This window comes from Cetorhinus maximus, chromosome 13, assembly GCF_964194155.1.
Source record: "Cetorhinus maximus chromosome 13, sCetMax3.hap1.1, whole genome shotgun sequence".
NCBI lineage: Eukaryota > Metazoa > Chordata > Chondrichthyes > Lamniformes > Cetorhinidae > Cetorhinus > Cetorhinus maximus.
The window spans coordinates 7,743,951-7,766,569 of record NC_135891.1 but is presented as its reverse complement, the minus strand read 5'-3'; the positions used below and the strand labels follow the sequence as shown (position 1 = coordinate 7,766,569).

Sequence of the window (22,619 nt, the reverse complement as noted above, 5' to 3'; positions counted from 1 at the left end):
GGCTGGACAGGCATAATGGAACGAATGACCTGTATCTTGCTATGATTTTATGTGGGAACTCATATTTGTCTTTTAAAATTGGTGGATAAAGTATTGAGTGGCCATGGATAAGTTACAGTGGCACAATCTTTGCCATGGAGCTACTGCAGTGTGGAAAAAACAGTTACACAGCTCGGATGCTGAGTTAGACAAAAATTTAAAGCAGCCAGTCTCCCTCCTAAAGAAAACATTGAAAACATGTCTGTCGATCTGAAGTTTGAATGCAATGTGCAGTTTGAAAGTGGCCTGAGATGAATGGGAGCTTTGTGATTCCACCTGAAGTAGTTACTGCATCTAAAGTGTGGAACAGCTTTAAAATTGTGGCAGAGTTTCTTCTACATGTATTGAGTGTTGTAACCTTACAGGTTTTCTGCCTGTTTTGCATTCTGGATCTTAATAATACATCAGGCTGGAAGGGGTGGGGAGCAAGGGAGTATCTATGTCACGCTTTAATTTTTAGAATATTGCAAGATCAATACAAATTTCCACAGACATACCCTAAACATGAGTGCTTGCTTTTAAAATTAATTGTTATGCAAGTTGGTGGGGCCCACCTCTTGCCAATTTAAAGCTCTACACAGCTTTGAAATTCATGAAGCACTGGAGGCCATTCGGCCCATCACTTCAGAATGACCTAGCTCTAGTTTGAAAGTTCAGCTCCCATGTTCTGGACTCCCCCAGCAGATGAAATAGTTTCTCTCTATCTACCCTGTTAACACCTTTCATCATCTTAAACACCACAATTAGATCCCCCCTTAATATGCTATATTTAAAGGGAATACAAACCCAGTCTATTGAATTTATCCAAATAATGTAACCCTTTTAGCTCCGCTATCATTCACAGGAGTATTACAAGTGCATTCCCTTATCCAGCATCATCTGATTCGGAAGCACAGGACACAACTATATACAGCTATGTCAACAGACTGAGATACCCTGATAGCAATATACATAATAATATGCAAACCAGTGTGAAATTGTACTAAAATCTATTCACTTACACATTCACATCACAAGCAAATCATTATTATAAATACCAGGACTTTCTTAAATTAAATAAAATCTGGGAAGAAAAGTGACAATCTAACTTGTGTCTCAGAGAGGCCCGAGGGAAGGAGACAGAGCTATGAGCACCACTCTGTGATTTCAGTTACACCACTCTGTGATTTCAGTTACAATTGTTTTCACTGCTGTTCAAGTGCAACCCCCATCAATGTTTAAACCCGAACAAACCTCTGAACTCTTTCAAGATTGGTGTTTCCGTTAGTAACCCAATCCAGAGGTGAGTTGTTCGAGAACTTTATAATGTGCCTTTAACCTCTCTGTTCCTTGAAGCCTTATAAACTTAATGACGTTTAAGGCACTTCCATTTTTAATAAGTGGCATTTTTTTATTTGGGAAATCAAGTTTCTCTGCTCCTCCCGGTTGAAGCTAACATCATTCTCAGACCAGAATGAAGGAAAAAAAAAACAATTCTCTCTCTCTCTCTCCCCTTTCCACTCAGCTCAGCTCATAGATGGTTCGGGCAGAGACCGCGTTTTCACCCTAGCGGGAGCGCACACTCACCTGATCCGCGCTGAGAGCGCTGAACGGCGGCGGAGAGTCCCGATCGAGCCGCGGAGGGAGGAGGAGAGCGACAGCAACTTTCCGCGGGCAGCCTTGTGGGAGAGGTAAGCTAATAACTATACAGCTACATAGGGAGGGGAAAAAAAAACTGGCCACGAATGTTTGCTTCAACCTCTCTTCGACGAATTAAAAAAGAAAACACACGCGAGTGGCTCAGAGATATCCACTGGAAAGATTGTAGCCTCTGGGAATCCAATGAATGGAATGGATGAGTTTAGAACGTAAGATAAGAATTCAGGGGGTTATGGGAATAAATTGAAGATATAAAACTGCTGACTTGTCTTTCTCTCCTGCCTGAACCACTCCAATAAATCTGCGGGAGGGATTCTTGTCTCGGAGCAGAAGAATGTGGGGCAGGTTTTTAATACATTGCCCCGGTCAGGGGTAAGTAAACCACTCCCTCTGGAGTGGATGAATGTCCCATTGAAAACCCACTGGAGGAAAGTTAGTCACTGTCTAGGATTTCTTTCAGAGAGCGAGCTGTACAGAGAGCTGGCTGCAGAGATGAAATTCGCTGGCATGAATTAGTTTGGAATTGCAAAGCAGATTTAAAACAAAATAGATATATTTTTTGTCCTGCATTATTTGTCAAGGGAATTCCTTTGAAAGCTGATGTCCTGTCAATGGCATACATTTACTGCAAATTTGGGCAAATAAACAAACATCTTTTGTTGTACAATTAAATTTAAAAATCTACATTTAATTGCAGAATTAACCTTGTAAACTCCCCTCCGTGCCTATATATAAATTTGAAGTTTATTGGGTTGTCAGGGAGGTGGATACTGGATACAACAAAGACTGTGGGCACTGACAACATTCCGGTAATAGTACTGAAGACTTGTGCTTCAGAACTAACCGCACCCTTAACCAAGCTATTCCAGTGCAGCTACAACACTGGCACCTAAACTGACAATGTGGAAAATTCCCAGGTATATCTGATCCACAAAAAGCAGGGCAAATCCAGTCTGGTCATCCAGTTACTGCTCCATCAGTCTACTCTCAATCAGCAAAATGATGGAAGGTTGACAATGCTATGAAGCAGCACTTTCACAGCAATAACATGCTCACAAATGCTAACTTTGGATTCTACTAGGGTCAGTTGGCCCCAGACCTCATTACAGCCTTGGTCCAAACATGAACAAAAGAGCTGAATTCCTGAGGTGAGGGTGACTGCCCTTGACAACAAGGCAGCATTTGACTGAGTGTGGCATCAAGGAGCCCTAGCAAAACTGGAGTCAATGGAAATCAGGGGGTAAACTCTCCGCTGGTTGGAGTCATAACTAGCACAAAGGAAAACCACATTGGCCGGGGCTATTGGACACCAATCATTTCAATCCGGGGACTGCAGGAGTTCCTAGATCCCGTGATTGGGAAAAACATGAATTTATGGAATATTTTTCTGTTTCCATAAATTTGATATCAAAAATATTTTGAAGATTTGTTGTTCTGTTGCCCAATCTCAGTGTTAACAAAGTAAAAGTTCTTGTGTGAGGTGGAATCAAATAAAATTTTTGGAAGAAGAACAAATTAAGCTCAAAAACACACATTAGGTGAGAAAACTTCCATGTGTTAGTGACGGCGTAAAAAGAACAGGAAGATTGTTCTTGCTCTTTATGATTTTGTTAGGATGCTTCTCCCCTGTTTACGATGTTACCAACAGATAGCGACAAGAGAGCCGATTCCTTGTTCAGAGGCCCTTGGAGAAGGGGATCCAGAAGGGAGCGCTGGGCCAGAATTTGTAACCCAATACCACCACCCCTCTCTCTCTCTCCCCCACCCCCGCCAACCCCCACAGACTTTCCATCTGTTTAAAGTAGATAGAATCAACCCTTAACTGGAATCTTTTCCCTGAGATGGTGCATTTCTGGAATAAAAAAGTATCCTGGACTTTTGGATGATCCTCTATAATGTTGTGATGAAATGTTGTCTTTCAGATGCTGACTGACCTGTGGGTTTTACTGCTTTTGATCTGCTTTGATTGGGAATGAGTCTAGAGCCACCAGAAGTAGCCTAGTGCTTATGGTGGGACTGATAACTCAGAGATTACAAGTTCAAGTTCCCACAATTGCCTGCACTGATGTTTAATTCAGTAATTGGTTGGCACCAAGGAAATAAACACAAAGGCTGCCAATTTGTTCTAAGAACCCGATTGGTTCACCAATGGGAAAGAAACTGGCTGCCCCATGGTCGGTTGGATTGCATGAGCCTCCAGGTCCACACTATATTGTTGACCCTTAATGCCCTCAGAATGAAGCGGGATGGGCATTAAAAACTGCTTTACCAGAGTTATCCACATTCCAAGCGTTGTATAAGGATGTTTGGCAGAGTAAGGATTATTTTACTCAAGGGACTGGAGAACATTAGCGCCCACAGTATGATGTAGAAAGTCAGGTGATAGTAGACTGTAGAATAGAGGCTGGAAGGAACAAGCATGGGGTCAGCACCCATGGATGGCAGTATCTCGTATATATGTACATAGTTATGGTTTAACAATAAACGGTTTATGTTTAATCATACAGGCCTCCAGATCTTTCGTGAAACACCAAACAACCATTACAGCACCAAGAATGAATCATGATGCGGATAGAGCCCATTTCCCAAAACGGGATTTGGTGATTCACCAGTTTCTTTGTATCTATCCTTTCAAATTTTTTTGGTCATTTTAAATTCCTTGATTGGATCACCCCCAGTTAACTAAACTCAAGGTTACAAGCCAAGGCTATGTAACTTTAACTCTCCAAGCCCACATCGTTCTGTTGAATCAGCACTTTGTGCTGTTTGAGACTTTTCCTGGTTCATTTTTTGAGTTGTGCTTCCCAGATGTTTTTTTAAACAGTGATTCCCTGCAGTAGTTTTGCAGGTCAGCTTCACACACATTTTAAAAGCCCCTTCCTCGTTGTCATATTTTCTTTCCTTGAATTCCATCCCCCCTCCTAGTTTTTTTCCTTTTTCCTGCTGTCTTCTTACTTCGAAAACTTGTTTACCACAGACGTTTTCGCCAACCCAAATTACCAATATTCCATCCTACACAACCCATTCTTCACTCTCCAAATTCCACCACCTCACTATCCCTATTCCTGCTTCCTGATATACTCCAAGTACCAACAACCCCCAAAATTCTCACTACTTGCCTTCCCAATGCTCATGACCCCAGTAACTCCTTACTTTCCCAACCCACAATTACTCCTACACTTTTCCCAAATCCTATTAAGCCAAGTAACCAGCTCCTGCAAACCATGTTAGTTCATCTGTAGAGACCAATATTACAACAGCTGGACTTCCTTATGAAAGAGCACATCTTCGCACGTCTTGTGAGCAAAGCCATTGGAGGTCAATTAATTTGTGTAGTAAGCCAAACGAAAAATGAGAAACTGGCATTTACATAGTATCTTTCATGATCTTGATATAATTAACAACCAAGAAAGCTCTTTTGAAGTGTAGCCACTGTGGTATTGTAGGAAATGTGATGGTCAATTTGTGTTCTACATACAGCAATGTGATAAATGACCAGATAATTTCTTAGGTGTTGATTGAGGAGTGAATATTGACCTGAACAGGCAGCCGATCCCTCTGCTTTTCTTCAAACAGTGTCATGGGATCTTTCACATCCACCTGAAAGAACTGACTGGGCCTCAGTTTAACATCTCATCTGAAGGATGCACCTCTGACAGTGAAGCACTCCCTCAGTAATGCACTAGGCATGTCAGGCTAGATCTTGTGCTCAAGTCTCTGGAGCAGGACTTGAATCCACAGACTTCTGACTCTGAAGCAATAATGTAATCACTGAGTGGGAACCAAACATCAGGTAGCTCATTCTGCTCTCCCACACAAGACAAATGTTGGCCTCTTAGCTCTTTGGTTATAAATTGTCCAGTGCAATTATGGGTCCCTGATTTGGAGACAGATCTCCCCACTGCATGACTCTAGATGGGTCAACGGGGCTCTGTATTTGGGAGGTTTGGCTGCAATGACATGAGGTCAGGACCGTCACTGTGATATGGGATCCTTCTGTGCAGATCAGGAAGCTTAAAGGCTGGAGTTTTCCACTCCTGAGCTTGCCAGTCTGTGATTTTCCACTCACTGCCTTTAATGGGTGTGAAATTATGGTTTGGCAAGCACAAAAGCAAAAGTAAATCCTGGCCATAAAAATATGAATTGATGGTTTGTAAACTGCCTGAAGGTATCTGCCTTTCACCATTTAAATTAGTTATTCAGACAGTTCAATAGATTAAATATGCATTAATTCACTTGAGGTATTGAGTTGGCCCTGACATTGATTAAATAAACAAAGCGCTTTGAAATAACGCCTGACATAAATCTAATTTGGAAATCAAATGAAGGCATTTTATAGTCTCACATACTTATATCATCATGATATGTCAGGGAGAAAATATGTAGACAATAAAAAGATGTTTGGTAGTGATATGTGAAGCACTGAATAAAAAAGGAGGCGCTGTTATGTGATAAATCATGAACTTAAATTGAATTAATATTATTTTACTGATATTACTGTTTGAGTGAGAATGACAATGCCAACTGAGGTTAGTCTGCTTTAGGAATCAAACATTCTTAAAGCACAGAAAAAGACCATTCAGCCCATTGTGCCTGTGCCAGCTTTTGGAAAGAGTGGCCCAAATAGTCTCACTCCCCCTGCTCTTTCCCCATGCCCTCCAGTTTTCTCCCTTTTCAGTATTTATCCAATTCCCTTTTGAGAGTTACCATTGAATCTACTTCCACTAATTATAATAATGCACTGTGTAAAAAAAAAAACCTTCCCTTCATTTCACCTCTGGCTCTATTGCCAAGTCCCTATGTTCCCTGGTTACTGCCCCTCCATCTGGTAGCAACAGTCTCTCCTTAATTATTCTATTGTTCATGATATTCACCAACAATATCTCAGGGCAATTGGAGGATAGCACCAACTTAAATCATGTAATGTCTTTAATGTAGAAAAGAATTGCAAGGTGATTTGCAGAGATGTAAGGGGATAAAATGGACTCTATACCAAGGGAAGAGATATCAGGCGGATAGAGGATATGGGTCCATGTATCAGCTCAGAGTTGAACAGGTCACCGAGGTTGTGAATTAGTGGCCGGAGTAGGGGATGAAGTCAGAGGCTAGAGGGCAGGGTTTGTGCTCGGACCAAAATGATTGCTTTGCTCTTCCCAATGCAGAGGAAAGGAGATCACTGGCAACATGGCAATAAATCCAGCCTTGGCAGTATCACCCCATCAAGCAAATAAATAAAGGATCAGGAGCCTGAAGATGCAAGAATTGTGGCCAGAATTTTATGCTCTAGGAGTGGGCGTGCGACCCGCATGAAATTGCATGAGAAAATGTTGCGCCATTGCGCCATATTACGGTCAGCAGGTCCGAGGGATTCGGAAGCGCATCTGCTGACAGTTAAATGGGCAATGAAGCCCATTAAAAAGGCAATCGCATGAAATTTTACTTGGCCCGTACGATTTAGCAGTTGACGCATGGGCCACATGGCCAGGTGGCCATCCAGTTTTTCATTGAAACTTAATCCAGGGCGGGATAAAAGTCAACCAGAGCTGTGGCTATGTGAGTAGGTAGGAGTTTAGATGAGAGTTTGTTGTAGGTGGTTTTCTGACAATTCATTGTATTTCTTGTGTTTTCTGGAGGACTCTTTGACTTACAAGCTTTCTTGGCGGCTTTCTGTCAAGTGCACCCTTCAGGGCACTATCCTGTGCCATCTGTGTACCAGCAAATGGGGACTGTCTACTCCACTGGAGGGACCTCCTCCGAAGAGGAGGAGAGGGCCAGAAGGGAGAGGAGGCCTGGCGTCTGCAGGCAGCATGCCAGAGGGCGATCTGTGGGAAGAGAAGTGCAGCTAGAGTGGGTGCAGGGCCAGCAGGAAGTGCAAGGTGGAAGGGTCAGCAGAAGACACCATTACCCTGCAGCCAGAGTCTACAGACAGGACTCCAGCTACCTGGACATGTCGGAGGTCCAATGCCGAAGGGGACTCCATCTCTCTCGGGAGACTGACCTCCATATGCCAGATGATTGGCCCAGAGATCGCCTCAAACTGTGCAAGTGGCCACCCTTTGCCAGAGGCTCCTAACATAACAGTAGCTCTGAACTTCTTTGCCTCGGAGAGAATTTTCTCCCAGTCAGGGGGGTTGGGTGGGAGTGGGAGGAGTAGGCTGAGTCTGGGCATGCGCAAAAGAGTGCAGAAATCCCCCTGAGGCAGGGAGCTACCTCAGGGAGATTACTTTGATTTTCAAAAATTTTAATAAAAGAAAAAAAAAATGTAAAGACTTGGCCCCTCATGTGACAGTGTGACATGAGCTGGGACATGTCTATGAATTTTATTAACATTTTTTATTAATGTTTTAAAACCTTCATGAAACCTCATCCTACCCGTGGATGAGGTTTCATGATAAATGCGAAGGCTGCCTGGGCTCTTCGCCTGCCCACCAGCCTTAAGATTGGACGGGCAACTCAGTTAATTATTTCAATTGGAATTTAAATGGCCTTAATAGGCCTTTGACAGTTCAACGGGCGCGCAGCCGACTCTGGTGTGCGCCCGCCGAACTGAAGATCTGAATGATGCATGGTGATGTCAGGAAGCACGCCCGACATCACCGCGCGTCATTTTATCTGCTTGCCGATCCAAGATTCTGCCCCTCAAGTTCTTTCCAGGGCTCAGTGGGAGATCTATGTGGTTTCCCCCAATCATCTGTCCACAGCTGCATCAAGCTGGTCATTAATGCTCTGTTCAGACGGGTCAGGAACTTCATTCATTTCATGACTGACAAAACCAGCCAGGCTGAGCGAACCAGAGGCTTTGCTGCAATTGCTGCATTTCCCCGCAACCAGGGTGCCATAGATTACACTTACGTGGCCATAAAAGGTGCCAGCAGTTGAGCCGGGTTCCGCTCCATGAATGTTCAGCTTATCTGTGATCACAAGACACAGATCTTGCAGGTCTGCACCAGCTAACCTGGCAGCTCCTATGATGCATACATCCTGCGACACTCCCAGGTGCCAAGGCTCTTCATGGCTCCAGCTCGGTTGGATGGTTGGCTCCTGGGTGACAAAGGTTATCCTCTGAAAAGGTGGCTCATGACGCCACTTAGACACCTAAGGGCAGAAGCAGAGGAGAGGTACAATGGAAGTCATGCCTCTATAAGGGCAGTAATTGAAAGAACCATTGGCCTGCTCAAGATGAGATTCCTCTCAGGGGGAGCACTGCAATATCCTCCAAAGCGCATTTCACTTATTGTTATTGTGTGCTGCACTCTGCACAATGTGGCTCTTGTTATGACATGGCTGATGATGTGTGCCACAAGGGAAACTTGATCACACTATCACAATGGTTTTGCAATTTGTATTTATTTCGTGATGCATGCCCTGAATTCAGAAGTAATAAATCCACTCAGGTTTTTTTAAAAACTAAATTAAACATTTATTAACAAAAGAAAACATTTCAAGCACATACATAGGTCTACAAATTACTACTATAATAACTCCTAAAACCCCTAATTAATCTGGTTTCCAGTTACACCCCCGTTAAGGCAATGGTAAAAAAATTGATTTTAAACAGATCCAGCAAGTTAAACACAATACCTTGCACGGTAGAATTCAAAGTGGCATTCCCAGCTTCGGTTTCTAGAAACAGCAGGCTTAATGCATAAATCCTGGGGGCTTCTCGCTCTTCTCTAGATCTTACAATGTCCTTTTGACATAAAGCCTCATTCTCCTTTATACATGTTTCTCCTTTTTAATGTGTAAATTCTATTGTCCATATGTCTTTGGAACTTTACCTTTCTCATAATATAAATCTTCTCATGTTGCCACTATATTGCCAATAACCCTTGAGAAAAATAAACACATTCCTTAACTTGCTTCTCTGGCTGCTCGTAAACAGACTGAGATCCCTTTGAAAACCAAATTCTCCCTTCATCTACCTACAAATGCAAATTCCCTTTACACCTTACATGCTAAGACCCCAACCATGTTTACTCACTGACATATTAAAGGCACTTCTACACCTTACTTCTTTTGATAACTTCAACCTGCAGTTTGTTTGTCTACAAGATGTAATTAAATCACTCACACAGACAGAACAACACAACCCCCCATAAACCTACTTTACACTAAACCAGAAAAATATTATGAAAATTATTATACCTTCATCACACTCTTGTCAAGAGGGGGCCCATTGGAGGATGAAGACAGGGAGGCAGCTCCCCAGGCCACAGAGAACAACTCAACTGATGGGTCTGATTGAGGAGCTGAAGGAGGCTCAGGGTGAGGACGTGACTGTGGAAGTGATGTACCTTGTGGGAGGCAGGTAGACCAGGGAGGCCTTGATTCTCCATTCATTCATCCAGGCATCCAAAGCATGGCTTGAAAGTGAGGGCAAGGGTGACACCTCTTTACTGAACGCGCTTGATGAGGCCATCCTGTGAGCCCTTTGTCAACCAACTACCTCTGAAATAAAGTTTGCAGTCCTTCCCATCTGTCACAATCCATTCCCATGCCAAATGCCTATGAGAAACATAAAGCACAATCAGGCCATGACACATAATAACATCTTTAAATGGTGGTCATGGTTACATAATTTGAACATAGAACACGTATCAATTTAATTTATATCATCCATGACAATCCCTCTTGTGTTTATAGTGCCAAAACCTCCGCTTGCCAGTGCTGCATCTTGGTGCCCCCCCACCGCCCCAAAACCCCTCGCAGCAGCAGCATTAGAGGCAGCCTGCTGACTGATGTCCTGTCATCGTGGTCTCATCAGATGCCACAGGCATTGGCAGAGGGGAGGAGGAGCTGCTGTCTTTGTCAGGAGGAGCACCCTGGGAGGAGCCTGCAGATCCAAAATGCAGGTTGTCTGCCAACGTGACGTTGGTTTGAACCTCCCTGTTTGCCATTGATGGACGGGCACCAGCAGATAGACGAGATGCCTCATCCATCTCTCACACTGATGTCACTGCTGGTGCGTGGGCTTGCAGGTCTGAGTACAGCCCCAGAAACCCCTGATTCCAATCCTGGAGCTGCCTCTCCATGAGAGCCACCACTCTCTCAGTGGAGGGGGCTGTGCGCTCGGAGCTCCGGGTCAACTCAGTGCTCGCGTTCTGCATGGACTCCTCCAAGACAGAGATCATGGCGCTCAGACCACCAAGGGTCTTCGCCGGATCTTCACGCACATCCCGCTGGACATCCAGCATCTGCTGCCTGATGGACGACTCTGGAGGCTCATCATCTGCCTTGGATTCAACATGGTCCTGGTCTCCAGCAGCCCTCCGACTGCCGGTGCCCTGGGCACTCTTTGCCTCCACCAGCTCCTCATGCTAGTGTGATGTGCCCTCACCCCTGTGAGCTACCATCTGATCTGATGTGCTATTGCCCACTGATGTGGATGTATCTGCATTGATGCTTGGAATGAAGAGGTGAAATGACGTGGTGCATCTGTCTGTGGCTGCTCCTTGGGTGTCAAGGGAGTGTTCTTGGATCTCTCGGGTATCGTGAGAATGGTGCATCTAGGGAGGAGAATATGTCAGTTGATTACATTGTAACAAAGTGACTGTGCACGCATGACACAATGGATAACTGCCTCACTGAGGTGCTGTGATTGGATGAGCAATAGGGACCTTTGATTAGAACTTCTCATTGGAGATGCCATGATCCTACATTTCTTACACACTTCCCCAGTCTCTCACCTGTCCACTGGATCCTTACCTTCCTCTGAGACCCCTACCTCTCCACAATCTATGGACCTTGCTCCACGCTCGCATTCCATGTCCAGGTTATCCATCTCAAACTTGGAAAGTATCAACAGGTTGGGCACCCCACTACCCATTTGTGCCCACTCCAGCGCATTATTGCTTATCTTCTCTTGTACAGACAAAAGTGCATTCGTTAGTGTACCCTCTACCTGCCACACCATCCCAGCCTCGCCCCCTCAGCCCATCCCAAGGAAGCCCAGGTTGAGGTGCCCATCAGATTAGCACACCTCACCCTTATGTACATCCAAGGCAAGCAGGCACATCTCCCAGCCTTGGCCAGCACAGGGATATGCACCGTTTGTCACTCTGCATCTTACACCTCTGAGCGCCATGAAGAACGGTCTCCCCAAGACAACTATACACAGTTCCATCCCAAGACGGTACTTGCCCTTGCGGAAGGCGGAGATCATTGAACCTTTTCTGGCACTGGATCCATGTGCGGCACGCAACATCATGCCCACTCACCAGGGCAGCCACCTCCATGCAGGCCTTCCTTCTCTAGTGGGGTGGCCTCCTCTTGCCATCCCACGGCATGATTGGCCAGCCAGCATGAAATTGCGTCCGGGTTGGGATAGCAGGTGGGAACGGTTAATGCATCCGCTTTCAGGCCCACCGATCATGTGCATGATGCGTGTAAAATTCAGGCTCGTGTTGTAGAGAGGGTCAACCATCAGAACCTAGAAAAATCTAGGATGTACCAAATATTTTTATTCATCGCAAACTTCGATGAAAAGTGCAGAATATCAGCAAAGTTTAAGATAGGATTAGAAAATATAGCAGTAGTGACAGTAAGTTTGTGATTATAAGACTGTGGATTAAAGGAAGGGAATGAAGTTGATTGGCTATCTGGTTAGGCATTTTGGACTGCATCATTCTAAGATAGTAATTAAGTAATTTCAGTCTTTTTGAGATCCTTGAAAATGTTGATCATATTAGGAAACAGATTGTGCGATCTCAATTTCAACAGAGTGGGGATGGAGGGAGAATGATGAGTTTTCACACTGGTGAATGGAGTTAAGAAAGGAGGATGAATTTTCAGTGAATAATAATAATGCATTTGAGTATTGCTGAAAAAAGACACATCCTGTTGAAGCTTTTCACCTTGCACTCATCAGGACAGATGCAAGGATGCCAAATATCAAAGGCAGCAACAATTTATACTGCATGAGAAAAGGGTGTTGATTGGTTGGCAAGTCACCTCTGATTGGTTGAAGCATTGTTCAGTTCAAACAAGGTGCAATTCCAACACACGTTCCCTTTGCCTGCAGAGAACAAATCCCTGCATTTGAATATATGTAGCTTCTACTGAGCGTAAGTGAGTCACTTTGTGAGCCTGACTGGATCTTAAATTGGTTGTTAGTGTAATGTGAGAGCATCTTTATAGTAGGAAATATCCCAAGCAGCTTCACAGGGGTATAATCAGACAAAAAAATGACATGGAACCAAAGAAGGAGGTATTAGGAGGATGACTAAAAGCTAAGTGAAAGTGCTAAGTTTAAAGCAGGATCTTAAAGGAGAGGAGAGAGGTGGGGAGGTCTAAGGAGGGAATTCCAGAGCTTAGCACACAGGCAGCTAAAGGCACAGGTGCCAATGGTGAGATGAAGGGAATTTGGGGATGCTCGAGAGGCCAGAACTGAATGAACACAGTGTTCTCAGAGAGTTGTAGACCCATCGTAGTATCAACAAAATAGAGACAAGAGAGATCGGTACAGACAGTGAATAGTATGTTTGTGCATATAGTGTCAGCATTCAGTTGTGGTGCTTGAGACTGCCTTCTGATCAGACTTTCAGAGCCCACCGCTGAAGTTGAATGTCACCTCCTCAGATCAAATCGTATAACAGACTAAATCATCTGAAACCCCAAGTACGGTTTATTTCAGGAGTGAGTCACTGTGATAACACTGCTGCAATTTTGAAGCTTAGGATGCAGTATAAATAATCCTTAAACAGTTTCAAATAATCTGGCGCCCGCTGTGCAGACATAAAACCCACACTTACTGAGTTTCTGTCCTTTGGTATTGAAGCAGTCAACATGAACTTGTCTAAGTTATTAATTTCAGCCTGTATTTTAATATCATTTACATAGAGTCTGTCTTCATATTAATTTAGTGATTCACTGCAGCATGCCCCCCACCCACCCCTACCATGTGTTAGATGCCTTATAGATGATGAAGGTTTAAAGTTCAGTTGTTGCTCTGTGATGAGTTCGCTGAGCTCAGCCAACATTGAAGACCAGTGAGGTTACTGCAGTTTGATTCAGTTTAGTGTGTGGGATAATTAGCCAGTGTTGATTACTATTTCTTCCCAATGCAACCCATTTCCATCCTTTATCTCTGTCCATTGCTAATCACTATTTATTGCCACTCCTTAGCTGTATCCCTTCCCTGTCATTATCTATTTCCTCCCCTGATTGCCATCCCATCTCCGTTGCTATCCAGTCTTAATCCTGAGGTCTATCCTTTGTTTTGATATTTACATCAGTTGGTAGCACTCTTGCCTCTTGAGTCAGAAGGTTTTGGGTTCAAGTCCCACTCCAGTGGCTTGAGCACAAAATCCAGGCTGACACTTGAGTGCAGTGCTGAGGGAGTGCTGCACTGACAGAGGTGCCATCCAGTAAATGAGGCATTGAACCTCTCTGCCCTGTCAGCTGGACATAAAAGATCCAATGGCAGTATTCAGAAGAAGAGCAGGCCAAGTTCTCCCTGGCATCCTGGCCAATGTTGATCCCTCAGCCAAACAGATTACCTTCTCTCTATCATATTGCTGCTTCTGGGAGCTTGCTGTGGGCAAGTTGGCTGCCCATTTTCTACATCACAACAGTGATTTCAAAAGTATATCATTGGCTGTAAAATACATTAGGACACCATGTGGTCATAAAAGTGCTATAGAAATGCAAGTCTTTCTTTTTCAATGTTTATGTGGAGTAAATGGCATCCCAGATGGCAATGAGAATAAACACAGCTTTTCCCAATGTCATCTACATCTAGGGAATAAACAAAACAGCAACAAGTCACAATCCATTCCCAATTGCTATTTATTCCCAATCATCTTTAGTACCCAATCTCAATCTCTAGCCTACAATCTCCTTCAGCAAAAAGCTGCATGTGAGTCAGGTTCAAACTCAGTGGCAAAGCTGAACCCTCTCCCATTGTTGAAAACTCTATTAACACTCACTGGCAAGGCTCAAAAAGCTTGACTTTTTTATTAATTACTTTCATGGGATGTAGGGGTCACTGGCTGGGCCAGCATTTGTATTGCCCATCCCCAGTTGCTCTTGAGAAGGTGGTGGTGAGCCACCATCTTGACCTGCTGCAGTCCATGTGGTGTAGGTATACCCACAGTGCTGTTGGGGAGGGAGTTTCAGGACTTTGACACAGTGACAGTGAAGGAACGGTGATATAATTCCCAAGTCTGGATGATATGTGGCTCGGAGGGGAACTTGCAGGTGGTGGTGTTCCCATGTATCTACTGCCCCCGGCCTTCTAGATGGTTACGGTCATGGATTTGCAGCTCCTGGTCAATGGTAACCCCCAAGATGTTGATAGTGGGGGATTCAGTGATGGTAATGCCATTGAACATCAAGGGGAGATGGTCAGATTCTGCTGTTGGACCATTCAAGAATGGGAAGTCACAAATGGTTTGGAAGTGCAGTGTGTAACTTAAATGACCTCTTGTAAATTAAGCAAAACAAACAGTTATGGTCCGAATCCCAATGTTGTACGCGAATCTCTTTATTGTGTGGTTAAAAAACCTTCATTTCAGTTCTTCAGTGGACAGTCCTTGTAATCACAGTCCTTACGCAGTGAATTGTTACGATATAAAATGTGCTGCCTGAAAGAGCAGTAGAAGCAGATTGAATAATAACTTTCAAAAGGGAACTGGATAAATGCTTGAAAAGGAAAAATATTGGCAGGGCTAAGGGGAAAGAATAGGGGAGTGAAACAAATTGGATAGCGCTTTCGAAGAGGTGGCATTGTCACAATGGGCTGAATGGCCTCCTTCTGTGTTGTGTCATTCTTTGATGCTATGATTTTATTTTAACAATCAGTTTGGAACAGGTCAAGCTCACAACCAAGAGGAGCTGACAATGTGGCCCTGTCCATTGATTGCAGCCTCCTTGGATTAATGTCAAGAATGCAGTCATGTTCAGGCTATTGGACAGGTTGCTATAATAGGACTTAATCTTTCATCAAGCTGACAGTCAGTGACTCAACTGAGAACTGACAAATGGAGCTAGATTCTTGGTACGGGCATACATTCTTGCTTTGATAGGTTTTCTTTACAAGAACTCTACTGCATTGCTTACTTTCCATTTTACTGCAATGAAAGTGGTCCCATGAGCAATGAGTGACACTATCTCATAGGCTACGAGGAACCTTAACAGCATGTTCTAATCCCTAGGGTTACTTCTGAATGAACTGCACACATCAAGCTGCTTATATCTGTCTTCACATTACTAGCTCCTTCACAAAATTTTAAAATTGATGTACATTCGCAAAATAAAATCAGGGCTGAATTATCTGACCTCTGTCCCCAAAGAATGACTATTTCCTGGGTGCAAAGGTCAGGAAAAGGCCATGGATCAGTTACAATGAGACTTCTTTTTCACTGTTTTTGGGATTTACAGGGCTTCGCTGGAGCAAAGGGGCTGGGTCTGCATAAATTAATTGCGCAAAGATGTCTACATTGGACCTGATGCCAATGACTCCCTCCTGGCCCATTCTGCTATCAGTCTGTGCTGGGTTTTATCCTGCTCTTCGCTTCTGTTGGGATTTTACTCTGTTATAAGTTTGTGCTGCATTACTGCCCTTCAATGCTGTTGTACAGTTCCTCCCCTCTTGTACTTACTGCGAGTAAGAGAAAGCAATGGAAATGCCCGTTAGGGAATGGGGGAGTTATCTAAGCCTTCAATGAGCGAAAGGCTCTTCTAATGTTAAGGGACTGCTAGTCCAAATTGGTCATTTTATTTATTTTCTTCTTGGTATCTGAGCTCCACTCAGCATGTGTCCTCCTGCTTGCTAGGAGCATTCCTGAGACCAGGGGTCCAGCGAGAAATGATTTGACATTACTGTTGTTGACAAATAGCAAGTATAGAGATCTGTGGCATTGAACACCTTCCATTATGGTATAATTCTGTCCCTCAGGTCTGGCTCTGATCAGCCCAGTGTGACCCGTGACACTTTTCGCCAATACCTCCAGCAACGTCCTGACCAGACTGTGCTGATTCTGCACGCTAAGGTTGCTCAGAAATCATATGGGAATGAAAAAAGGTAAGAGGACATGGCCTTGGACCTAAGACAATTATATACGTGCATTTTTAAACTTTTCTTAGAAATATTTCATTTATTTTTTACTTCACAGTTCATTAGAGATGTACACTTTCTGTGGCTTCAGTTCAGGATAGGTTTCCAGCACTGCAATGGCTTGTAGAGTGAATGATTTGTAATGTGAAAGTTTCCCCTAGTCAAGCATAAAAGAGAGATATTCTCAGGGCCAATGTACACAGGGGACAAAGTCTACTAATGGGAACCAGTATGAGAGACAGATAAGTTAATTCAACTGGCAACACCAGCCAAAATTAATCTATTCACTTGACTGATAGACGGTTTCTCTTTTTCAATCCCATTTAGGTTTTTCTGTCCTCCACCATCTGTCTACCTGTCTGGTCCAGGATGGAGAATGAAACATGAGCAACTGAAATGTAAGGCAGTCTTAACATTAACCAGAGTATATGCTTTACAGTTACACTGTGTTTGGACAGGATCTATTAGTCAGGAGCTGCATGCAATGGCAAGACTGACGGACAGGGATATCCATAACAAGTACAGTAGTGCAATGGTTACGTTATAGGGCTAGTAATCCAGAAACCTGGACTAATGATCCAGAGATATGAGCTCAAATCCTGACAGCAGCTGGGGAATTTAAATTCAGATAATTAAATAAATCTGGAATAAAAAGCTAGCATTAGTATTGGTAACCATGAATCTGCTGGATTGTCATAAAAACCTGACTGATTTTGGGGAGGGAAATCTGCTGTCCTTACCCAGTCTGGCCTACATGTGGCTCCAGACCCACAGCAATGTGGTTGACTCTTAACTGCCCCCTGAAATGACTTAGCAAACCACGCAGTTGTATTCAGGAAGAATGGCCACCACCACCTTCTCAAGGTATGGCCAATAAATGTTGGCCTTATCAAGGATACTAACATCCAGTGAATGAATTTTTAAAAGTGGTTAGACAGGTGTTGGCTCAGGGCACAAATCTTTTTGTGGTTCAAAATGACAGTGGAAAGGACCATCTGGCCCATTGAATCATCAATGATTAGAATTTCATAGGATCTTACAGGACTGAAGGAGGCCATTCAGCCTATCGTGCCTGTGCCAGCTCTTTGACAATTGCCTCCCCACCAACAGCCATGTAACCCCTTGGGTGAGGCAAAAAGCACAGGGGAAGGAAACAAGGCCAATCAGGAGGGAAAAATGCCTCTGAAAAAATTCCACTCTGCCCACCCCATCCCCCCTCCACCCCAGGAATTTGTAATTATCAAAGGTTGGCCCCCTTCCATGTTTCTTGGGTTGAATGAGCTGGTGAGAGGTTGAATTTCCAAGAACAGGACAGAGTGCTACAATTTAAAAAAATGTTTATTTAAAAGTAGTCATATTTGGAGCATTTTGCAGTCAGTGGGTACAATGACCTTTCACCTCTAGGGCCTGATTCAGATTGATAAGGCAAAAGTTTCCTTGGTCATTTGGCAGCAAGGGTTGGATAGAAAATGAGTTTGGACCAGCTTTAACCCAGTTGCTAGAGAGCATGGGCACACAGTGCAATGGTGCCCATAATCTGGTACCAAATTGGGCATTTAACAGTGGATAGAAAGTGTGCCAGAATGGAAATGCTACTTGGGTGCAGTAGGCTCTGCCCATTTGTGCCCTATTTTTAAGGCAGACTGTCCTAAGTTTCACTCTGCAGTTGGTTAATTTGATCGTGGATTATTTGATAGCTACACTTGAGTGCCTGAAATGAAGAAAGTGTTTTATATAGAATTCACAGCACTGTGACAGGCCTTTCAGCCCAACAAGGCTATGCTGATGTCTTTGCTCCACATGAGCCTCCTCCCACTCTACTTCATTTCAGCTTAATAGCATGACTTTGTATTCCACTCTCCCTTGGATGTTTATCTAGGTCCCCTCTATGCTATTCAACCACATCCAAGCCATTCTCTGGGTTTTTTCCTGAATTCCCATCAATATTGTCCTTTGTGAATCCGAAAAACAATTCACCAAACATAAACACCCTCTCATTAAAAGATTAAAAACACGACATGCTGTTTTTTTCTCAAACATTGCTTATTTGACAGAGGAAACTCTGTATAAATATTGTTGTGTTTAAACTCTGAATAGCTTTACTGAAAAGATCACAAAGTAAATGTCTGTTACGGGGTTTGCGCTTTCTGACAGTGGAACAGATCAAAATGCTGTGTCCTTTTTTTGATTACCCTGCTGCCTTGCCTGTCATTATGGCTCAGCCTGAAAACACAGACATCAGCTCAGGATAATTGTATCGGTGATCCAAGCAGAAATGTGATCCAATCCTAGTCTTCCACCACACTGAACTACTTCTGTTTATTGCCAACGTATAGAATTCCCAACCTAAGCATGAAATGCTTCTCAGTTATGTGCTTTTAGCGAAGCAGTGTCCAGAAAACAGAGTCAACCCTCTGCCAAACGTAATATGGAGGCAATGGGACGATTTAGAACACGAATGGTTTCAGTCTGGAGTCTCAGATTCTGTTAGTTTTGTTTAAACTGAATCCTTGAATGAACTATTAAGTGGACTGCGCGCTAAGGTTCGCACCTAAGGATTTAGAGAAATCCTGATCCAGAATTACCCTGGTCCAAGCATAACATTTCTTGGAAAGGTAGCTAATGCTTTAATCAGGACTGGTCTCGATGGGGAACTGTGCCACAGGGATGACTGAGCGATAGAAGAGAAGGGAACAGTTTGGAGCATCAAGTCAGAGAAGCTTCACTGAAGAAGAGTCATACGGACTCGAAACATTAACTCCATTTCACTCTCCACAGGTGCTGCCAGACCTGCTGAGTTTTTCTAGCATTTTCTGTTTTTATTTCAGAGAAGCATCACTTTTGCAGATAAACAATTTTAATCCTTTACTTTCTCTTATGCTTACTCTCCCTACCCCCTAACATGTCACTGCAGCTAAGAAGCAGAATTAAGTCTTTCATCCAGATTAATACATTTTTGAGATTACAAAATAAGGTATGTCCCCAAGTGACACATTGTCTGCTGGTGTTGTGTTAAGCAAGTGAGGGTTGCAGCAATTCCTTGGACTGTTGAACAGGGAGTTTTGTGTAGCTTCTGATATGTGCCTTGGGATCCCTGAGGGCTGCACAGGCAATCGGACAGCTGGCACCTTCTTATAAGAGCGCTGCTGTCGGAAAAAAAACCTTAATTTTTGCTAAGTTTTCAGGGTGAATTTTCTTTTTGCAGTGGGATGGAATTTTATATTTAAGAAAAACCCAGTATCAAAATCAGTCATTATCATGTAGTGTGGGCTAGATACAAGGGAAATCTAATCCTGCAATTCTCTAGTGGCATAAAATAACCCAAACCTCAAGCAAAGCTCACTGGATACTGACATTTCAATTTCTCAAACTGGTACTCTTGGAGTGAGAATGAATATTAACATATTTTATGCTATGGATTCATGCTGAACTAGAGATGGTGGATGGAGAATCTACTCCCTCAGGTGGGGTGAATCCAGAACAAGGGGGAATCATCTTAAAATGAGAGCTAGACCCTTCAGGAGTGAAATCAGAAAGCACTTCGTCACAAAAAGAGTAGTGGAAATCTGGAACTCTTCCTCAGTTTCCACCCGAAAGGCTGCAGATGCTAAGGATCAGTTGAAGCTTACAACACTGAGATCAATATATAGGTTTTTGTTGGGTGAGAATAATTGGGATATGGATCAAAGGAAGAGAATTGGAGTTGAGATACAGATCAGCCATGGTCAGATTAACAGGTGGAACAGGATTGAGGGGCTGAATGGCCTCCCCTTGTTTCTATGACTAGAAACTGAATTATAAATCCTCAGATTCATTGAACTATCAGAGAAGAAAGATATATGGCGTCTTTAGAGTTCTCTTAAATTCGTAGAGGTGAAAAAGTGTTATGATACGGCAGATGGTATTTGCCAGGCTGACCAAATCCACAAGGAAAGCTTGATCACGCTATCACAACGGTTTTGCAATTTGTATTTATTACGAGAAGGCTTGTGCACTGAAGTCAGAAGTAATGAGTCTACTACCATCTTTAGAGATTTTAAAGATTAAATTAAAACATTTATTAATATAAGAAGAACAAACATAAACACACACAAGATTACAGTTACACAGTTATAACGGTTCCCAAAATTTCTACTTAACCAAACTCCCAACTACACACGCCCTTTAAGCCAACATTCGAAATAGATTCCAAATTTATAAAGTCATCCAGCAATATTACCACAAGCACCCACTGGACAATGAACTTGCAAAGGCTTTTAACACAACTTTGGTCACTGGAGCAGCAAACTTCTTCAGGGTGGCTAGAGGCTTTGTCCACCCCACCCCCCGCCGAATCAGTTTCACAAGGTGCACCTTTCAAGGTCTCACACATCCACACCTCATACATCCTTCCATCCTTCTTTAAATGTATCTTTATGATCTGTAAATCCCATTGTTTCAACTTGTCTTTAGGAGTTACTTTTCCCAGAATGTAAAAATCTTTCATGTTCTCATTATGGCCAGCTGGGAAAAATCAATGTAATAACCTTGCCTTATTTATCTTGCCAGTTGTAAACATTTTCCATGTCCCGTTGAAAATCAAACATTTCTCCACTTATCTAAAAATGCAAATTTCCTTCTCACCATCTTTGCTGAGCCCTCACCCTAGTTTACTCATCTCCCTTTCAAGGTGCCTATTTTACACCTCACTTCTTTGATAATTTAAACCTTGAAGTCTAACTGTCTCTAGTTCAATTAAATTAGCTACACACACAGAGCCACACACACAAAAGCCTGTTTTAAAGTATCCCACAATAATATTAGGAAAAATATGATAGTTCCTTGACAAAATTAACACCTAACTCCAAATAATGTGCAAGCCAGGAAGGTATTTATGCAAAAGCTGTTAAACCTGAGGCTTTAAGAGGATGACAATAACTGCCTTTTCAATGTTGTTATTTTTGAATAGTTAAGTTATAGCAATTGATATTTTTCCTACATTTAATATATACTCATAAAAGCGGCTCTTTTGGTAACATGATTTTAGCTCCATGCTGTTTCTGATTTATTAGACTGTTGTCGAAGGTATTGGAGAATGTTATGGAACTTTCTGGAAAAAATCAGGAAAGTTGCCACCATATTGCTAGGTTCTGTTCAGAGTCAGGTTCTTCTTTAAGATGTCAGGTTATTCTGTGCGGGAAGAGAAGCTATTTCACACACCAGTTATTGTGTGTCATTCATGAGATTGCTGTTTGATTTACACCAGGGTGGGTGTGAAGGGACCGATTTTTGTCATGGTTATCATCTCACTCATGCTGAAAAACTTACTGCCCACAGCAGTGTCCATGGTCCATTGGATTCGAACTTTGAGTGGACATTTCATTGGGTAGGGCTGAAACAGGCAGCAGCCTTTTAAACAAATATTTAAGGAGGGGTCCTATTCTGTTGAAGGGGATCTTGTGGTGCAGTGGGTAGCATCCCTGCCTCAGAGAGAAGCTCAGGGTTCGAGTCCCAGCCCAGGACTTAATGGCCAAGGAAGGTGCATTTAAAACAAGGCCAAACAGGTTGAGTATCAACCTGTAAATACTTCCAACATGTGCCAATGGCAGGCAGGTAAGAGTGGGAGAGATTCCTGGTCAGCCATGTGATGGGAAGAATATTGGCGCCTCTACCATCACTATCCATAGCTCCTGGCTACAACATGCATGTGCTTGTTGCCACAGCAACTTGGACTCCCTGAATGAACTGTAGCACATCACCTTTGCTATTCGTCAGATCCAATGTGATTATCAGTAGCTACCAATTGGCAGTTCCACCCAGTGATACCCAATCTAGAGCAGCCCAGTCAGCAGTCCTTAAAGGGTTGGTGCAAAAACAGGGTGACAACCTCTTGTGTCCCCTGATTTTC

The 22,619-nt window shown here is 43.2% G+C and overlaps 2 protein-coding genes across 3 annotated transcripts in view; one reads left to right on the top strand and one right to left on the bottom strand.

Moving 5' to 3' along the window:
• matn4 (matrilin 4) overlaps window positions 1–2,093 on the bottom strand; it is an 81,358-nt gene extending 79,265 nt beyond the window's left edge. Inside the window, exons 1-2 of one of the 2 annotated variants that reach the window (XM_078554866.1) lie at window positions 1,778–2,093; window positions 1,606–1,697 (exon numbers count right to left, since the gene is read on the bottom strand). The gene's annotated coding sequence lies outside the window, so the exon portion shown is untranslated. Of the gene's footprint in view, window positions 1–1,605 lie in introns of both variants that reach the window. The other variant, XM_078554865.1, reaches the window with a different exon arrangement.
• A 13,549-nt stretch (window positions 2,094–15,642) lies between these two features.
• The window catches only part of rbpjl (recombination signal binding protein for immunoglobulin kappa J region-like), a 34,703-nt gene continuing 27,726 nt past the window's right edge, over window positions 15,643–22,619 (top strand). The window contains exons 1-3 of the mRNA XM_078554867.1: window positions 15,643–15,673; window positions 16,574–16,699; window positions 17,060–17,130. Coding sequence (XP_078410993.1) covers window positions 15,657–15,673; window positions 16,574–16,699; window positions 17,060–17,130 — 214 coding nt within the window. The 5' untranslated portion in view covers window positions 15,643–15,656. The remainder of the gene's footprint in view (window positions 15,674–16,573; window positions 16,700–17,059; window positions 17,131–22,619) is intronic.